This window comes from Lithobates pipiens, unplaced genomic scaffold (genome assembly GCF_037356315.1).
Source record: "Lithobates pipiens isolate NorthernLeopardFrog02 unplaced genomic scaffold, aLitPip1_a1.2 Scaffold_3, whole genome shotgun sequence".
Lineage (NCBI taxonomy): Eukaryota > Metazoa > Chordata > Amphibia > Anura > Ranidae > Lithobates > Lithobates pipiens.
In genome coordinates, this window is record NW_027507790.1 from 237,048,790 (window position 1) to 237,071,061 (window position 22,272).

At 37.5% G+C, this 22,272-nt stretch overlaps 1 protein-coding gene across 1 annotated transcript; it reads left to right on the forward strand.

Annotated features, from left to right (window-relative positions):
• Positions 1-10,587: 10,587 nt before the first annotated feature.
• RAX (retina and anterior neural fold homeobox) lies at positions 10,588-21,659 on the forward strand. Its single transcript, XM_077462911.1, has 3 exons — positions 10,588-11,348; positions 13,090-13,322; positions 17,833-21,659. The coding sequence occupies exons 1-3, from the start codon at positions 11,066-11,068 to the stop codon at positions 18,283-18,285; spliced, it is 969 nt and encodes a 322-aa protein (XP_077319037.1). The 5' UTR covers positions 10,588-11,065; the 3' UTR covers positions 18,286-21,659.
• Positions 21,660-22,272: the final 613 nt, after the last annotated feature.

Consider the following 22,272-nt stretch of genomic DNA (forward strand, 5'->3'; position numbering starts at 1 on the left):
CTCATATTTAATTAATATAATATACTAATGTAGATACCTGTATACGTATAAGATAAAACCTATTCACAATTTTTTTTAATAAACTCTCTTGGTTGAGGAATGTCACTCATGTCACTTGTTATACTTGTTGGGTTAATTCAGCTGGATAACATTGGAGCTATTGATTGATCCCAAGGGTTAGAGGATCTCCTTTAATTATCCTCAACCTGTTCTTATGCCAAAAGTACCCCCTCATTAGTTTTTATTCTTAATGGTAAAAAAAAATAAAAAAATAAAAAACTGTGAAAAAACACCCTTTAAACAAAAGAAAAAACATAACAGGCAGATTTTAGCAGCTCAATGAGCAAAATTGAGAGTTTCCACTTTGTGTACTTTGGTGACAACAAAATGAATTAAGTCAAAATCAATTCAGAATTCTTTAGAGACAAAATAAAATAATTTGCAACTGGTGGGTCCCACAGATGGTACAATGGTTTCAAGGTTGGGCAAATTGTATAGCTGTTTTTTTTTTTTCTGGAACCCTCTGCTGTCTGTACCTCCTGCATGTACATATTTAGTCCATGCATGGCGCAGCATTGTGATAAATGGGTACATTTGAGGCATGTAGCCTAGTCAAAATCTGCCCGTGCTGAGGATGAAAGTCAAGCAGCCCTATGGCATTTTTCTCTATATATTATAGAAATATGATCTTTCAATATCTGTACATTTAAATAAGCAGCTTAACCTCTATCTGTGTTATTTATATATCCATTTATGCGCGTTTTGTTTGGCTCGGTTGGGTATTAAGTCGTTACAATAAGGTGACAACATCTCAGAACAGGCAAAGGATAATGGTGACACGAGGGAGCAGATTAACAGTCACACAAATCAAATAAATTGATTTTATTGAGAAAGGCTCACTGAGCCCAACAATGCCCCCCCCTCCCAGCTGTAAGCTACAAGAGTCTACACAATGGCAATAATCAGGCGTGTTAAATCCTACACAAAAGACACCTAAATGTTTTTTTCTCGCGTCCTTGGCACCTCTGGCCTCTGCTGTTGTATTCTTCTACTTTGGTCGATACTGTAAATAAATGGGGGTCATCCCATGCTACCGGTTATACAACATAAAATGAAGGCACATCTTCTTTAATAATCTCTAAACAAGACATTATTTATCTTTGGGACCAAACCACCAACCAATTGCTACATCATGATCAATAAAAAAAAAAAATTTAAATTTAAAATAAACTGACTGAAGTAAATACTAATGACAGGAGTGGACATCATCTTTTTTCAATAGGATATACCCTTGTATGCTGACTCCACATTTATCCTCCCCATATATACTCCAGATGTAAAGCAAAACTGAGCACAATCCCCTTTTTAAACAGCTGTTCCTAGAACAGAAGTCCCCATTGAACAAGTTCCCTTTACCTCTTGTTCTGTGTACAGCTCTGAAATGTTAATGCTATGTCCCTTTTATAGAAGAAGGGGACATAGTATTAAAAACATGTTTAAGGGTCTATTTCCTAATATATCAAAAACTAAAGAAAATAAGGTTATGTCTAGGGAGATACTTTAAAGCAGGGGTGTTCAATCTGTGGCCCTCAGAGCCATTTGATGTGCCCCACGACCTAAAACCAGGGAAGCGTATGCCCAGAGTCAGCAACCCATTGATCGCAATCAGGGCTTGCTGACTCGCCATACCAGAGTATTATGCCCTGTACACACGGTTGGACATTCCGACCACAAAATCCGTCTGATTTTTTCCGATGGATTTTGGTCGAAACTTGTGTTGCATACACACGGTCGCACAAAGTTGAAAATCCGATCGTTCTGAACGAGGTGACATCAAACACGAACGTTGAGACTATAAACGGGGCAGTAGCCAATAGCTTTCATCTCTTAGTTTATTCTGAGCATGTGTGGCACTTTGTCCGTCGGAATTGTCTACACAATTTTTTTGTGGGAAAATTTTAGATTCTGCTCTCAAACTTTGTGCGTCGGAAAATCCGACAGAAAAAGTCAGATGGAGCCCACAGACGGACGGATTTTCCAACAACATGATCCGATCACACATTTTCTTTCGGAAAATCCAAACGTGTGTACAGGCCATAAGGGTTCATCGAGCCGCCAGCAGAAGAAACAGGTGAGAGCAGAAGCTGATCCTTCTTCTGTAGCGCCAGATACTGTCCCGGGTGGAGTGATATTTGCTTCTCCTCCTCTTCCTCCCACCAGCATTAAGTGGCTTCAGGAGGAAAATATTAATTATGCTATTCTAGATAAATTCAAATTCTGAACCATTTCATTCCATTGTGGCCCCCAACCGGTTACCAAATCACTTAAGTGGCCCTCGCTCTTCAAAAGGTTAAGCACACTCGCTTTAAAGCATATCTAGATGCAAGAAAAAATGCTATGTTTCGCATTTCATTCCTTAGATGAAAACTGCACTAGGTTTCTTTTTTTTAAGCTAAGAAATTTTTCAGCAAGTACAGGACATACCTGTTGATCTCACCAGAAATTAGTCCTTTCCATTTCTTGTGAGCTAAAATGAAAGTGGGGACAGGTTACTGAGGGTAAAGAACATGTACCACACAAAGTGTTTTGTGGTACCACATTAATTGGTGGGAATGGTGGAACGTGGGTGTTTTTCTTAAAGTGAGTCTATCTCCAAAGCTTACCTGTAAATGAAGCATGTACTGTATATGCCACTTCTGTGCTCCCCAGCTGCTACAGGTATTCAAATGGTTAGAGGAGTTCCTGTAGTTAGATGGGTTCCTGTAGCGAAGTCTGAGCAGACGGAAGGAAACACAGAGGCCAGTGGGGGGAACAAATTCTCCACACACTCCAAAGTGTAAAATACAAAGAGCAGCTGGAGAGCAGACAAGCAGTGGGTTTTCAATACACGGGCCGCCAGAAAGGTAAGTATACTGTATCATGCTTTTGTAAGTGAGCCACCACTTTAAAGCATTTGTTACCCCAACACTCACTCTACTGACTGGAATGGTACCAGCGGATTGGCGAAAAGCCAATGTAGAACCAATATTTTAAAAGGGCCCAAAGTACATCACTGGGAATTACAGACCAGTTAGCCTAACATCAATAGTATGTAAGCTCTTGGAGGGGATGATAAGGGACTATATACAAAATTTTAGTAATGAGAACGGTATCATTAGCAGTAATCAGCATGGATTCATGAAGAATCATTCTTGCCAAACCAATCTACTAAGCTTCTATGAGGAGGTGAGTTGCCATCTAGATAAAGGAAGGCCCATAGACGTGGTGTATCAGGGTTTTGCAAAAGCATTTGACACTGTTCCCCATAAATGTTTACTGTACAAAATAAGGTCCGTTGGCATGGACCATAGGGTGAGTACTTGGATTGAAAACTGGCTACAAGGGCGAGTTCAGAGGGGGGTGATAAATGGGAAGTACTGGGAATGGTTGGGGGTGGGTAGTGGGATCCCCAGGGTTTTGTGCTGGGACCAATCCTATTTATTTTATTCATAAATGACCTGGAGGATTGGGTAAACAGTTCAATCTCTGTATTTGTGGGTGACACTAAGCTAAGCAGGGCAAAAACCTCTCCGCAGGATGTGGAAACCTTGCAAGAAGAGCTGAACAAATTATTGGGGTGGGCAACTACAAGGCAAATGAGGTTTAATGTAGAAAAATGTAAAATAATGCATTTGGGTGGCAAAAATATGAATGCAATCTATAAACTAGGGGGAGAACCTCTGGGGGAATCTAGGATAGAAAGGGACCTGGGGGTCCTAGTAGATGATAGGCTCAGCAATGGCATGCAATGCCAAGCTGCTGCTAACAAAGCAAACAGAATATTGTCATCCATTAAAAAGAGGATTAACGCCAGTTCTGGGCACCAGTCCTCAGGAAGGGTGTACTGGAAATGGAGCGAGTACAAAGAAGGGCAACAAAGCTGGTCTGGAGGATATTGGTTACGAGGAAAGGTTGCGAGCACTAAACTTATTCTCTCTGGAGAAGAGACGCTTGAGAGGGGATATGATTTTCAATTTACAAATACCGTACTGGTGACCCCACAATAGAGATAAAACTTTAAAAAGAAAGAGTTTAACAAAACACATGGCCACTCACTAAAATTTGAAGAAAAAAGTTTAACCTTAAAGTAAGTAGAGGGTTCTTTACTGTAAGAGCGGCAAGGATGTGGAATTCCCTTCCACAGGCGGTGGTCTCAGCGGGGGGCATCGATAGATTCAAAAAAATATTAGATAAGCACCTGAACAACCACAACATACAGGGATATACAATTCTACAATTTAATACTGACATATAAACACACACAGGTTGGAATTGATGAGCTTGTGTCTTTTTTTCAACCTCACCTACTATGTAACTTCATATTTCTGATATGTGCCTGCTGTACCATCTACTTGTATGGGAAAGTATCCTGTTCTCTTTGTATTGCTTCCTTTATGTGAAATCCCGGGTGTTCCTGCCAGTCCCTCTGCTTTCCTATTAAAAACTGACCACACTAGGCATGAGAGCACAACATGGTCAGTTCTCTAGCTATGCCGGTTACTCAACCTGCTGTCCTCCAATGATCAGATTGGTCCTGACATGTACCCACACAACAGCCTTTCAATGGGAAGCTCAGTGTTCTGCGGCTTCCCTCCCCACTCCAGCTTTTATGCACCTGAAAACAGAGGGAATGTGATCACTTATAAAAATGGGGGAAAAAATGTTTTTTTATACCTATACAAAAATGTTTGCTTTTCATTTCTATTTTAAAGTTAATGGGTTGTTTTACAAGGTGATCATTTACAATGCCCCTGCTCTAAAGCTCGCTTGCCCCCCCCTCCCCCTTTCCTGTCCTGCCAGGCTGCACGCTCGTATAAGGGTCTGGTATGGATATTGGGGCAGACCCCACTCTGTTTCTTTTTTTTTTCACTGTTTTCGATTGCTGGCAATGTTTTTTCATTCAGCTGTCAGCGGGAAAGCCCGTTAACAGCTGATGACTCATCTGCTGTTAAGGACGCAGCAGGCAGTTTCCTGGCCCAGCTATGCCCTATGAAGCACGTAGTGCATTGTGGGGCGCTCGGCGGGCAAACATCCTGCCAAGCGTCTTGCAAATTCGGGTGTTCCCCGAACGGGAGAACAGGCAATGTTCGGGCCGAACCTTTGCTCAGTTCGAACTGTTCGCCCAACTCTATCCTTGTCATTTAACTTTCCTTAGCAAATGTCCACAACAGAATTCTCACTTTGCACTATATCAAAATTGTCTGTCCTTTGCAGCTCCTTACATTCGATCACAAATCATGCTGCAAAGGAAGCCCATGCTGGAAGATCACATTGTGAAATGGAAACATAGAGCTACTGTATATAACATCCAGCATCGGTCACTGAGAGTAGGCCCCACACTGATTGATGTGTGGATGGGAAAATATCTCTGCTAAGGGTCACCAGCCCTACCTTATTTGATTTTTACTGATCTGGGCATGGCGCGGGGGGCAATTGCCCCTTTGTCCTCTAGCCCAGTCGTCCCTGGAAGTTAACTCCTTGTGATGATGACCATTCTTTGTTGTACATGGATAGGATGGTCATTAAATAGCTTGGCTGTCCCGATTCCATGAATTATACTGGATTTGCTGACTAGCTCATTTGGCAATATAGTTGCTCTCCTGCTCACCTTAGATCCCTCTGTATTAACTGAGCCCCTCATGTAGGAGTACGGTGGCAGATCGGCTGTCTGGTGCTGGATCACGTATCTTGTATGTGATCCAGCACTTCTGGGTAGGGGGCGCGTTGGCTGTGTTGTAATTAGTCACAGCACAAGCTGATCAGCGGGTACCGGCCAATGATGTACCGCCACCACACGCTGATCAGATAAGAGGATGACAGGACAGAGCTCTATGAATGTAAACAATACAGAGCTCTGTCCTGTCAGCGGAGATGTGTCAGTTTTTGTTTCCCTGTAAAGCAGGGGGAAAAAATCAGCACATCTCTTTGTAAAAACAGCTCACAGTGAATAAACCAAGCACTGTTAGGCACATATTTAACCCCTTGATCGTCCCCAAATGTTTAACCCCCTTCCCATACCTCCCAACTTTTTGAGATGGGAATGAGGGACACCTATCAGCAAAAGTATGCAGGCATAGGAAACACCCCTTGCCACACCCCCTTAAAGGAGAAATATGCAAAAAAGCAAGATCGGTTAAACCCACAAGTGCTTTTTTTTACCCCTACTATTCCTTTATATTGGCTTTTTTACAATTTCCAAATGCAGCAATTTAGAAATCAGATGAAAGGTTTAGCGCTGGGAAACACTTTTTGATAGATAAAAAGTGCATTTTATATACATTTATATAGATCAGACCAAAATGAGGGACGAATGAGGAGGAATGAGGGACAGAGGGACATTGCTCCGAATCAGGGACATTCCCTTAAAATCAGGGACAGTTGGGAGCTACGCCCCATCCCAGCCAGTGTCATTAGTATAGTGACAGTGTATACTTTTAGCACTGATCACTGTATTAGTGTCACTGGTTCCCATAAAGTGTCAAAAGTGTCAGATTGACGATCATACTATCACAGTCCTGCTATCATATATATATATACACATTTTTTGGGTGGGGTTTTTTGCATTCCATTTTTTGGGGGGAATCAATTTAATTGGTGTACGGCGTTGCATGATTCAACTACGAGATGGAAGCTATTGGCTGCTAGGTATTGAACTTCCTTTTTCTAGTCCTACGTGTTGTACGTTACCGTGTTCTTGGCGGTCGAAATTTGGTGTGACCGTGTGTAGGCAAGACAGTTTGAGCGGAATTCCATCAGAATTCTGACGGGAATACCATCAGATCTTTTTCTGATGAGCATGCAATATTTTTGGTTAACCTCCCTAGCGGTGATCCCGAGTCTGGATTTGGGATTTTAGTTCCACGAGCGTTAACCCCGAGCCAGACTTGGATCGCATCGCTGGATACAGGGAGGATACAGGGAGAGTTACTTACCTTGTCCCCTGGATCCAGCGATGTCCTCAGCGCTGTGTGAGCGAGCCGTCCTCCGCTCGATTCACAGTGCCCGAATGCTGCAGAGCTCCGTTCCCTGCGACGTTACGGTGCACGGGAGCGGAGATCGGCGCCAAATTCAAAAAAGTAAAAACACACAAAACACACACAGTACTGTAATCTCTTACAGATTACAGTACTGTATAAAAAAATTACACACCCCTTTGTCCCTAGTGGTCTGTGCAGTGCCCTGCATGCACTTTTATATTATAAATACTGTTTTTTCTGCCTGGAATATGGAGATTGTCCATAGCAACCAGAAAGTGTCCCTTTTTCAGTGTTTTAGGATTTGATTACATTATTGAATCATTTTTATTATTATTTTTTATATTATAAACTTTATCATACCCGGGATGTCTGCTAGACTCTGGTTTGAACAGATTTAAGAGAGTTATTCCTAAGAATTACAGGACTACAATATAAAATGCCAAATTTCCATGCAAAATAATTGTACCGCTTTCAGCACCTAAAACCAGAACTAATCATACCGCCAGGGAGGTTAAATGTGGCTTTTTTGAATCATAAAAAAAAATAAAAAACATTGTAATATTTTAAAAAGCATGCGTTGAATATTTACAAAATAACTCTGCATTTTTCATTGTTCTGCTTTAGTGACCCAGGAACAGACCATTGAACAGCTGTGAGCACAAGCTTTTTACCAATCATATTGTATGAAAGAAAAAAGAAAGAATAGAGAATTCTGGGTATTGTTTGTATGTAGACCTGGATTCCAGGGGTATGGACCCTGTCTCAAATGCTCCATAAAATGCTTAATATATATATATATATATATATATATATATATATATATATATATATATATATATATATATATATATATATATATATAGCTATAATATATATATTTAGATCTGTCTATCAATCTATCTATCTACCTATCTATCCATCCAACCTTGCCTATTCCTACTTGTCCATCCTTCTGCCTGTGCATTTGTCTTTCCATCTATGCATCCATCTACCCTTCAACTCATCTATTTCTATCTATCTATCTATCTATCTATCTATCTATCTATCTATCTATCTATCTATCTATCTATCTATTTATCCAGCCTTGTCTATTTTTACCTATCTATCCTCTTGCCTGGGTATTTGTCTACTATTGCAATTATCTACGCAATCTATGCCATACCCACCCATCTATCTGTCATCCCTTCTTTCCATCCTTCCACCTACCTGCCATCTTCCTGATGGCCAGCCAGTCCATCCATCTGTCCTTCAAAGATCCATCCATCCATCTATCGAGTCTTTGACTGCATGCCCTTCATTGACTCTATAACAGCTACCAAACGTATGATCCTTACATAAACTGTCCAAAAGCCATCCAATCCTGTAATTCCATTTCTTTGGCACTGCTACCTTCATTCTTCATGTTCATTATAAAACAAATGTATAATAGAAGTATCCTTGTTTGAGGTTAGTGCACAGAATACCTTTAATGGTGTTGTGAAAGCGACTTCATTCATTCATTAATTTAGTAAAGCTTGGCATGAGATCCAAAGCCATTGCTGCTTCTGCAGGTGATCTTCAGTTTTTTGTTAACTAGATAGATTTAAAATAATTAAAACGAACAACTCCCAGACTCAGTTGTCTATTGTCTCGTTACTATTATCACTTTAACAATATCTATATCTGGATACGTGTCTCATTCTAATCAGCATGCCATTCTATTCTCACACATCCCTCTGCCAGCTCCGAGGAACTTGCTGTAAACTGTTGGGGATTCGGGAATAACTAAGCTTATTTTATTAGGGAAGTTTCCTGGGTGAATATTACTTTTTTTTACGCTTGAGATCTCCTTCCATCACTTTGTGTACACCAGGGGTGATTTCTAGGGTCCTTATAGACCAGAGGCACCTCTGGGCACACAGATTAGCATGTGAAGGGGGGGTGTAATATATACCAGGGTGAACACTTTGGATCCAATCTCAGACTAATATAGAACAAGAACGAATCAGTCTAAAAACTGTAATGCCACATTCTGATAACATAATATGAAAAAAACATTCAGTATTCCAAAATGCGGAAGGTATCTTCTCTATTTCTCAAAGGAGACCCGGGCAATCAGAGCCAGGATCCAGCAAGGAAGTAAAGAGCACATCCAAATAGATAGATAGATAGATAGATAGATAGATAGATAGATAGATAGATAGATAGATAGATAGATAGATAGATAGATAGATAGATAGATAGATAGATAGATAGATAGATAGATAGATAGATAGATAGATAGATAGATAGATAGATAGATCAGAAAATGATCTGATTAAAAATCAGAAAATAATGTTATATACTTTAGTGTTGTTAGGGGTATGCTTTCTGATATTATATAGTATATAAAATATATTATTTAACAATAAGTATTATAGCAGCTTATCCCACAATACATAGTAATAATTGTATATATGTAGTTTAGTGTTAAAGGTATGCTTTACATAATATAGATATAGATAGCTAGATAGATAGATATATAGAGAGAGAAAGATGGACATACCGTATATGTGTGTATAATATAGATGTTTATAAAGAGCCACGCATATATAAAATAATATATATATATGCACATATACATATAAAGTTAATATTATGTATTGTTGGACTAAACTGTTATAAACAGTATATATATATATATATATATATATATATATATATATATATATATATATAGATATATGTATGTATATATATATATATATATATATATATATATATATATATATATATATATATATATATATATGTGTGTGTATATATATGTATATATATATGTGTATATATATGTATATATATATATATATATATATATACATATATATATATATATAGTTAATAACAGTTTAGCCCAACAATAATATTATATTATTATAATATATATATATATATATATATATATATATATATATATATATATATATATATATATATATATATTATTTATAGCAGTTTAGCCCAACAATACATCATCATAATAATAATAATCACAATAATAATAATCGTATATATATATATATATATATATATATATATAATATAAAACATATTATCAAACGATACGTAGTAATATAGCAGTTTAGGAAAACAATACATAGAAGTTTAGCCCAATGCCCAGCCAACAGTGGAATCATTTAAAGTGTATGTACTAAATGAACTGCCAGCCTTATTAGCAGACTGTGTGAAAACAAGCTGTTTTATGGGCTCAATCTGATTATGTTAATAAATCCCATTTATAATTGATAAACCATTTTGATAATTGCCCAGAGACATCTGTCAGCCCGTGGGCTCTGCTCAATTAGCGCAAATGCCCAGCTAGCTAACCCTGCAAAGCGGCCACCTATTAAATGAACACGGACCCTGTCAGGACAGGAGCTGTCTGGTGGGGTTATACAGATTGAGTGGCAGAAGGAACTAGGCACTCTCATTCTGCTGGCCTGGGAAAGGGGGGGTGGGAGGTACAGGGGGGGGGGGGTTAGGGCGGGGCTTCAAAGAGCATCATCTCATGCAGGTACTGGCCCCAAAAAGACAAAAGCCTCATTTCATGGTGATGTGACAGCTTTGGATGGCACAGCAGGGGCAGCTGACTCAGCCACAAAGAACAAAATTACTTTAAAAGTCTTGTGCAATCTGGGGCTGTGAGACACTCCTTCCTGAGAGGTTGTCAGAGTCTGATCCTGGGCTCTTCAAGGACAGACACTCACCAAGAACTCAGGCAGAAGGAGCTGACAAACACACACAGCCGGCTTAGAGGATTCAGCCTTTCTTAGGGATTTGCAGCCTCTTCAGCCAGGGAGCCCATCTGAAAATTCCCAAGCATTGTTTCCCATTTTTAGCACCAGACAGAATTCTGTCTCTTTAAAAAGAAAAAAAAAATAACTCATTGTAGGTGGCCTCGCCTGTCATTGCCTTGGAACTGGCCCTAAACCCAGAAGTGGACTTGTAGAGGGCTCTGATTTGGAAAAGGAACAAGAAAAGTCATATTTTTTTTTTTTACCCCCTGGAGATAAAAGGACAAGGGAAGAGCAATGCATCTTCACAGCCCTTCCTTGATGGCTGATGGGAGCTTCTCTCTGTCTGGACACTTGGTCAGGAGTCCAGTGGGGAACACCTCCAGATTTCACAGCATTGAGGCCATTCTGGGATTTTCCAAAGAGGACGGTATCCTGAGCTCCTTCCAGGCAGAGGGCAGTCCCAGGAATGGCAAGGAGGCTGAGAAAAGGGCTTCCAGACATTGCTTGATCAAAATGGCTGAGGAGATACAACCCCAGCAGAACCAGCTGGAGGACAGGCAGGAGGATGTCTATGGGGGTAAGTCTCTGCCAACTTCATAGTGTAGACTGTATTATATAATATCATCTTATTGTACTAATAGGTTACATCATAGTGTACAATTGTATCATATTTCCAATGGTGCTATTATCATGTTACATAATACTTTATTTATATATAGACCACAATGCTACATCGTCATAATGTATTATCAGGCTGTTACAAAAGGGGCAAAAAGACAAAGAATGTGACTTCTTCTAATTATTAATATTTGTGTTATGTTAGTATCACTTTTGTAACTTTTGTATTTACTCCCACCCTGCTCATAGTTTCAATAACGTGCTGAAAGTTTGATCATATCATGCTAAAGTTCATTTTAATAGGCTCAGTTCATAAAGCTTTATAAAGCTTTACACAAAGATAGGAATCTTTAAGAATAAGAATCCTTAATTTAAACCACGTGATTTTAATTTCCAAACCTCATTAGACTAAAACTGTCATTTAAAAAAAAAAAAAAAAATATATATATATATATATATATATATATATATATATATATATATATATATATATATATATATATATATATAAACTATTGGTGCAGTATAATATAATATGTCTATATAAACACACACATACTGTTGGTGCTATATAAATCCTTTATTTATATATATATATATATATATATATATATATATATATAATGTATTTTTTATATATATGTATATAACATTACAAAAAAAGTGAAAAAAAAAAAATATATATATATATATATATATATATATATATATATATATATATGTGTGTGTGTATATATATTTTTTCACTTTTTTTGTAATGTTATATACTCTAGGGACCCACGATTAGAAATATAAATTAGAAGATACTCATCCTATTTGAACATATAATATGCTACATCGTACTCATGTTATTGATTAATTGATAATACATTGTAGCTTTTCTTTTAGTGTCTGCTTTGAATTATTCTCTCTTTTTTTTTTGTATCTATTGTTCTTGATTTGTTTATTGTTCTCTCTATTTAAAACATAAAACATTAACACATAAATATAATCATTGAGTGTTCAGTTTTTAGGAACTCTCCAAAAAGTTTCCTGAAGTGATTGTTTATAATCGGAATTACACCCGATTATTTTCTAATTTATTATACTGTGGCTGTAGGTGCTGCATATATGTGTACATAATTATATACTCTGATATCAGGATATAAGATAACTCAAGATAGTAAGGATTAAATCCCTAGATTATAGCCAAAGTTATTTCATGTCATATAAGTGATCCTATTTGATATCATGTATGGTGTGTTATGTTTACTCATTATTTTTTGTTGTTTTTTTTTTTTTTTTTTTTTTTTTTTATATTGATATGAGCAACAGTATTACTTTGTTGTTATTTATACAATATGGGAAGTCTTGTTCTACAAATATTGTAACAACCTCATACATTAATACATAATTGATGAACAATATTTAGCATTTGTTGGATGAATTATGCTGTACTATGCTATATACATTACAATATATTAACTATATGTAGCTATATTGTCTTCTTTGGTATTATATTGTCTTTTATTAGTTTGTAATCTTTTCAAGATTAGTGTTTAGTCTCTGAAGAACTAGAATGAGTTGTAGTAACTATTGAAACGATCTTCTAACCCAAGCAGTGCGTCCCCTGGGGAGTGGGCCGGTAGTTCATTTTACTCCCCTACAGTATATGTTGGCGCTACATGAAACCACTGACACGAATATCATTTTATTCCTAGATGCTTACTGCAGTAAGAGCTCAAGCGAGTGCCTGAGCCCCGGGCTGTCCGCCGGTAACGGTGACAAATCTGATGATGACCAGCCGAAGAAGAAGCACCGGAGGAACCGGACCACCTTCACCACCTACCAGCTACATGAGCTGGAGAGGGCCTTCGAGAAGTCCCATTACCCCGATGTGTACAGCCGGGAGGAGCTGGCCATGAAGGTCAATCTGCCAGAAGTCAGGGTGCAGGTAAGGAGGGGTACAGCTATCCTCATCCCCAGTGTCCCCCTTCACTTTTAGCAGAGCTGCTTTAAGGGACTCCAGCAGGGCAGGTTTTCCGAACTCCCAGGTAGCTGCATAGCTGTATTGAGTAATCAGTGGGAAGATTGTGCTAACAGATCTGGAAAACATGACCAGCTGGGGATTCCTCAGGGAAGTACTGGGGGGCTGATTTACTAATACCGGAGAGCATAGGTGTGCACAGCTTATTGCATTAGGGTGTGCACCCCAAAACTCAAGCCCATATGTGTGTGTGCATGTGTATATATTATGACAGTGTCCATAGAGCAGTGTCAGTAGGGCAGTGGGCAGTGTCTGTATTTTTGTTTTATTATTATTATTATTATTATTATTATTATTATTATTTTACAGTTTTATTTTTTACAATATTTTTAGGAGCTTCTTTAGGGGGCTTTGTTGAAATACCAGGGGTCTAACAGGGGGAATCTGTGCCACATAGGGTGATTAGAGTGTGCACAGGCATATGCTGGAGAGTGCAAGATCTGGTGCAGCTCTGCATAGAAACCAATCAGCTTTCCAATATTTTTATTTGTCAAAGCTTAATTGAACAAGCAGAAGTTAGAAGCTGATTGGCTACCATGCACAGCTGCACCAGGTTTTGCACTCTCCATTTTTAGTAAATCAACCCCTGAGCTATAAGAATTAAAGTGATGCATTAAAACTAAATTAACAATATGTGAGAAAATATACTAGTAAACATATTGGATGATCTAATACATCTTTGGATACACATTATCTTTCTTTCTTTCTTTCTTTCTTTCTTTCTTTCTTTCTTTCTTTCTTTCTTCATATTTATTTAGAATAGCTTATTTTATTTAATCCTTCTACATGTGTAAACATTCTAATTTCTTTCTTTCTTTCCTCCCTTCCTTCCTTACTATATTTTTAGAGGAGCCTATTTAATTTGACCCTTCCACTTTGAGCATAAGTTGTTGATCTTAATTAAAAAGTTTCCATTTCTATGTACACATTTTTACTATTAAAGCTGATATTCATCCTAAAGCAAAATAAAGTAACATAATAAGGTTCATACCCAAAAACTATGATGAAAAAAAAAAAACTGCATGAAAACTCCTAAAACAAATGTTACGCATGGCAGATGGTCTGTTGAGTGATTTGTGCTAGAACGATGTATGTAGATTGCAACAAAGTTGCAAAGACACTTTAAGGGCCTTTTCTTCATTGCAAGATGTTACTGGAAGCCTCAGCGATTGGCCAGTGTGTCCTCAGGATTCTATCTGGAAGGACCTGCTGGGACTTGTAGTTCCACAGTGGCTCTAAAAGAGGAAGTAATACAGTACTGAGAAAATAAACTACAACGCGTGGAATTTAGATAACAACCAAAATAAATGAATAAGGGGCATTACGTCCCTTAATTATAAATGAAGATTACCTAAACGAATTTATTTTCCTTTGAGAAGAGCTGATTGAAAAGGGGGATGTGATCCCTTCGTATAAATTCATATACATGACCCACAGTTCTCATGTCAGTATTTTTCTGCGAAGGAAACTGGCATTTTTTTTACGCTAACAATAATTCTTATTTAATTTATTACATAAACTACCTATCAATACATTATATATTATTATTATTATTATTATTATGATTATTATTATTATTATTAATAATAATAATACCATCCTTGTTATTATGATAACAGTAATAATAACAACAACAACATCCTTTTGCTGCTAATGAAGATAATAATATTAATAATATGTATAATAAAATCTATGTATTTTACACCAATTATCCGTTGTTTAAACTAGACACATTAATTTAAACTCGATAATTTTTTCTAGTTTGCTTTTTACTCCTCAAATTATATTTTATTCCACTACGTTTTTATGTCAGTGGTAATGTCTTCATTTCTAGGCGATACAAATATTGTATAAAAATGTATTTATAACTTCTAAAAAAAGTGATTTATTTCGTATCAGAATTTTGGATGTGAACATTATCACTAAAGACAAACCTTCAAAAAAAGAAACTTTTCGGTTATTTTATAATAAGAAACAAAAACAGAGAATGATACATTTCATACCTGTAAATCATTTTCCACATAGTAGTCAGTGCAATATTTCTTAGCTGTAGGATTTATAGTACAGGATGGGGGGCACCCAGACATGTAAACAATGTAGTAAATGGAGAGACATGGACACAATACACAAGATTCTAGAAGACAAGTGAGACCTGTATGAATGTTGCTCAGGGTCCCATCTCAGCAAATGCAAAACAAAATGCTAAAATTAATAGTGATAATAGTATTAACATAACATAAAGATCATTTCTCATTGACATTGGGCATCTGAAGTGTAATTGGGAAATGTGCAGTTATGGACAAATTATCAGGAATGCAAAATGTCAGATACTGTAGACTTGTAGCAATTAGATTAAACAGGGAGGTTGGTTTGATAAATGGGAGAGTTTAGTTAGTAGATAAGGCAAAGGTGTGTTCACTTCAAAAAATTAATCATATGCAAGGAAAATAAAAGAATATATATATTTTTCAATTTAATTGCCGATGATTGGATATTTAAATTAATCACAGCCCTACCTCTTCTAAGCTCACTTCACTTTTCTGATAAGATACGCACACACATATATAATATAATATTTTATTTTTTCAACATTGGTTGGCACTTTTGTTCAAGAGATCTTATTGGCAATTCTGTGGAGTAGCAGAGCTGCAAATCCCAGCAATGCTACAGTTATCTTTTTGGGGGTTTGGAGGAATAACCTCTTAAGACCTGATGTGTGCTAAATGAAAAACTTTCTGTTGCCAGTAGCAACTGTCATTTTTAAAGTTTTGGTTTTATAATAAATGAAGGAATCTTATTGGTTTCCATGATTAACAAAGAATATAACATTTTACACAATTTTCATACCTCTGGTAGGCATACTGCAGATTGTAATACCAGGAGTTTTGTAAATTGTATAATCACCCCATCCTTTCTTTAGGGACAACCCTGGATTTGAAGACGTGGTCCTTGATTTATTTAGTCCCTGTTGAACTGAGCTGCAAGATTTGGCTGTTTAGGGGCTAAACAATCAGTTTACTGCAAATGGGACAAATGTATCATCATATAGGGTGAACAGCCAATCATGTGTTAGCAAAAATTCAGTGTTTTTTTTTTTCCTTAGACATGATTGGGTATTCTAAATGATCACATATTTGCCTTATTCACTAACATTAGCAAATCAACCACACTGACTTCACTGATTAGTCAGTTTCTAAAGTTGGCCACACACAGGAAAGATAGGTACACAAAATTTGATTATCGGACGAACTTCTGTCCATTTTTTGTATGCTGCTAGTCTGATATTGAAAGTAAAGAGGTTATGTAACATCCGAAAATTCTTGTACGACAAAATTCAACTTCCGAAGTGATGTAATGTGTTGGATTGTTTTGTATGTGTTCTTTCGTTTCTGAGCATGCGTAGTCTTGCTCTTACGATTTTTTTCTCCAAAGAAAACTTAATTGAATGAAAATTCGACATTGTGTTCACATACAACACATTTTTTAGAGCATGCACATCCAGTTTTTGCCATCCGAAAAGTCAGAATCAGCTGTCAAAAGGACCATACTAACAATCAGAAAATCCGTCAATCGTTCATCGGACAAAATTTTACTTCTGATTTTCTGATCATGTGTATGGCCCTAAAGTTGTAAATTGGTTAGCGCATTCAGTTTTGTCAATCAACACACAATTGTGGATAATCCATTTTAATTACATGTAAATTGGTTGTCTTGTTGGGTCCAACTGCTTCATGGTTGTTACAAATCTTGACAGACTGACCAACTAAACTCTTTCCTGTTTAATGCCAATTGAGTTGGATGGTGCCAATTTGCACCATCCAACTCAATTTTAAAAGGATTTTTTGACTCTAGGAAACTATGCCAATCTGTGTATTAAAAACAAACTGAAAAATGCAATTTGCAATTTTCAACATGCAGTTTATTTAAATTTAATGAATTATCCTAACAATCTTACCATAGAAATATGATAATTTTGTCATAACGTTAAAAAAAAAATTGTGTTTCATACTTCGATAAAATTAAAAGAAATATTCATTCATTTGAAATCTAGTCTTATAAAATCTGTCATAAAACAGCTAAAACATGGCCATAAAGTTAAATATTTTATAGATCAGAACTCTAATTGCTCTGCCCTCTGCATCTTCTAGGTCTATACTTTATATCTATAAATAAGACAAGCTGGTGTTACTGGGCACAGCATGATAAAATCATTACTTTGCTTTGCAACTGATGTCATATAGGCCATGAGGTCCCATAGCTTCATCAGGGATGTATGAAAATGAAAGTTATGTTGACATGCAGGAAACTTTATAAGCTGTTGGCAGATAATACTGGAACTTGTATTTTTAAAAACATAGCATAGGTATTATGTCATAAGAAAATATGAATGATGTATGAATAATCTTTATTTTCACAGGTGTGGTTTCAGAATAGGAGAGCTAAATGGAGGCGACAAGAGAAACTTGAAGTGACTTCCATGAAACTTCAAGACTCCCCAATCCTTTCTTTTAACCGATCGCCACAACCGCCTGCCATGAGCACTATCAGTAGCAATCTTCAGCTTGATTCCTGGCTTTCTCCACCCATGTCCAACACTACTGCCCTGCAATCTCTGCCAGGCTTTGTCACCACTCCACAGAGCCTCCCTGGCAGTTACACTCCACCACCATTCATGAACACCACTCCTGTTGGCCATGCTCTTCAACCGTTGGGATCCATGGGTCCACCACCTCCTTACCAGTGTGGCACCAACTTTGTAGACAAGTACCCTCTGGAAGAGATAGACCCAAGGAACACCAGTATAGCAGCCCTCAGGATGAAAGCAAAGGAACACATTCAGTCTATGGGCAAGCCTTGGCAAACCATCTAAAGAGTAAAGTTTGGACCAAACTTTTAAGGTGGCCTCTAAGACTCAAAAGACCATGAACTTCTGAGACTTGAACTTTATGTGCCAAGCACAGCTGAAATCAGAGCATCTTGAACTATCCCAAAACTAACAGTGGCCTATCACAGCTTATTCAACAAATAATCTGACTTCAATCTGAAATAACCTTCATGCTAATTTATACAGAGGTAGGTAACTTGTACAAAGAGGGCATTCCTCGTACCCCTAGGAAAGAGGTGCATGATTTTTTATGTTACCTCACATGAGAGTGTGTAATTTTACCAGGCCCAATAATTTGTCATGATTCTTGGACACCTATATATGTGATTCCATATTGGAAATACTAGAATGAACATGATATATAATGCTCTTGGGACATAATAATTGAATTCCCATTGTCCTTGCATGGAGAAACATCACAAATAGAGTACTCTCTACTGTCATGTAATGGTAAATGTAAAAAATATCCTTTTCTAGCCACACACATTACAATCTTTCCTGTCTTACATTCCAGTTTTCTTAGTCTTTAATTCTAAATTTAGGAAATGCAAAGTTGCCACTTGCAATAGACCTAGATCTTTATACAAACAAACTCATAACATATAGTAATATCAGATTGTAGAGTGTATGTGGCCAAACCACAGAATGTTACCAACTTGTTGAAAGAATTGTGCAATGCTATAGATTTATTGGGGTCTTAAATTCTAAGGTGAACATAAACCTTAGCAATTAATTTATTTTATTGGTCAATTTTTGGTCTTTTAACTATACCATTGAAAGTGGTTTGTTATATCCATTTGATAAGTACCAAAAAAAAAAAAGAATATAAATAAATAAATTATATATATATATATATATATATACTGATCCTGATTCCTGCCATAAACCCAGAGCCCAGAGAGCTGATAACATTCTGTGCTGTCTGCCTGTGATGCTCTGAAACCTCTGCCCAGTTCACCTTCAACAGTACACCTACAACAGTTCAACTACAGAAATACACCCACTTAGAGATGAAGAGAGGGGGAGATGTTCTGTGGTTTAAATCATGAGCGAGCAGCCTAGGGTGACAATGCACCTCTATAAATACAGTGGTAGGATGAACTTGGCCAACCTAGGGCAAGAAGTGTCCTACTGGCAAGATCACCAGGAAAATAAAGGAAAACAGCCCCCCCAAAGAGCTGGCAAGCTGCTATATATCTAATTTTAGTTTTTAGGTTTAGATATATTTTAAAATCTATGCTTATAAACAGTGAACCTAAAATAGCCTCCTCTGGGTTGGGTAGCTCTAGAAAGCTCTAATTTTACAATAAAGGCTTCAACCAGGAAGGTGGTGCTTAACCCCAACCTTCGTTCTTGCCATGCTTCCGCAACAGCCCCTCATTGTGTTGGATGGCTTCACTGACCAACTGTTAGATGTGCGATACAAGAGGGGAATGTCCAAGCACCCTAGCTGAAGTCATTATTTATTTGCATATTAACCAAAAGTTTTTGAGCTTTCTGGTCCCTCTTAAAATTTTTAAAAAAGTACTTAGAAGTACCTATCCATCTACCTTCTGTTCAATAGAAAGTTGACCTGACTATAGATGATGACAAGCCCCCTTGCTGAAGTTATTATTGCCATATTAGAGCACAAGTTTTTGAGCCATCTGGCACTTCTTCAACATTTTAGGAAAGTACCTAGAGGAACACTATTCTACTATCCAATAAAAAGTTTTCCACAGTTGCCCTGAGACTATAGACAAGGACAACCACCCTAGCGGAAATCATTATTTCTATATTAAAGCACCACAAGTTTTTGAGCCACCTAGCCCCTCTAAAGGTTAGCTAAGAAGGCACCTGGGGCAGGGCTGGGACAAAGGGTGGGCAAAAGGGACGGCTGCCCTGGGCTCAGCATGTATTGTAGGGATGGGGGTGCCGCAAGTTCCTTCTACGTTAAGACTGAATGGATACTGACAGCGGCATTACTACTGCTGTCATCCCAGCGCTGAAAGCAGCAAGGAGAGGAGGAGAGAGCCGAGAGGAGGTGTAGGCTGTGCTCTCTTTCCACCTCCTCCTTATAAGCTTGTACATAATGCAGCGGGGGGGGGGGGGCACAATTTGGAATCTTTGCCCTGGGCACTGGATGATCTTGTCCCAGCACTGCCTCGAGGTACCTGTCCTATCCAATAAAAAGTTCACTACAGTTGCCCTGACTGTAAATACATTTTAAAAGAGTTGCAACTATCATGACCTAGAAAGGATTGTTTATTTGGCTTTTGTTTATGTGTATCATTTCTTTTGAAACTGGCTATCAGAAAGTAAGAATCAACTGTTTGTTCTTATGCTGGTAAATCATTTAAACTGATTCAGTGTTACTTGCCAGTTTCAGAGCCTTGTTTGTAATTATTTATTATTCATAAAACAGTTGTGTTGCATTGGTAAAAAAAAAAAAAAATGGAAAAAAGTTAAAAATATTCAACCCAACTATTTTTTATCAGACTTTATTGTTTATTTCTGTTTCCATAGCATACATGTGACTGTTCCCATTCCTACTATGTGGAAAAGCAACATGGCTGCCTAGAAAGATAGGATTTTAGGGCAGCAAACTGTCCCTTGTTCCATTTTTACATGTTTTTCTTCAGGGATCTATTAAGACTATGACATCTCACCACATATAGAATACACGTATTTATATATTTAAATGTGTGCAGCCACAAAAGTCTATGGTGGCACAATAAAAATAGTTTTGGGGGGTGCATCAAATTAAAAACTCTACTCTGATCATTGAGACATTGTACAAAGCTGTAATGGTCGTCGTAGTATGATTGCCCACTTTTGGACACCAGATTCTTCAACTTATTTTCATTTGTAAGTTTTGGATTGACTCACTGAGCCCGTGTTTACATAAACATCCAATTAAAGACATCAGTGCTAATTAGCCGAAGGGAAATTAGCTCATTCTAAGCTCTTTAGGATAAAGTATCTCAGTGACTTACGTATTAAAGGACAGCGCAAGAACTGGATAAATGACAGATGTTCACTACGACGAAAAGGAGGACCTGCCCCATTTCTAGTAAGCCTAGGGCAGTCTGCGTACTGCGGTGTGTACAGCACCTGTAGAGTTCAAGTGTGTGTTTGGTGACGTGGAAAATTACTGTCAGCCTTTCCGAGGACAATCTATTTTGAACATGTCAACGAACATCACCCACAAGGATTTCTTTTGGGCCCTGAAACATGGAGCGTGTCACTCTTATTTAACTGTCAGGATGCGCGACGTAGACTAAAATGTGATGGATTATATTATTTTTTGCCAATTTGCAGATGGCAGAGTGATCCATTTGATATTAATATGACTGTAATACAGTAAATAATATAAAATATGTGTGTGTTCTTTTATTGAGTGAAATTATGTCAAGTGTTGTGCTACTTATAAAGTGCCAGATGACAAATACAAATTCCAGCATATTCTCAAAATTAAATATGAACACTTTAATACCCAACCGTATTTTCTAAAAGGTTGCCCTCAAACTTGTAATCTGTTTTCATCCAGCAAACTGACAGATGTACAGAAGATCCTTGCCACATCTTACCTTAAAGTGGTTGTAAACGTCAGACATACACTATATTACCAAAAGTATTGGGAAATCTGCCTTTAGACCCCATTCACACCTGAGCGTTTTGTAGCTTGACGCCTGAAGCTACAAAACGCTGGTGGGGAAAAAATCCATTATTCTCAATGGAGATGGTTCACATCTCCACTCCAAGTCACCTGAAGCCCTACACCTGAAGCTAAAATAAGTTCTGGACCCTTTTTTGTTGCGCAAATCGGGCTTATTTGGGCGTTTTTCTTCTTTTAACATTGGTGACCTTTTGCCCTGCACAAATTCGCGGCAAAACGTGGTAAAAAACGCTGCAAATCGCAGTAAAAAACGCTGCAAATCGCGGTAAAAAAGGCGCAAAAAATGCTTGAAAACGCTACGCTCAGGTGTGAAT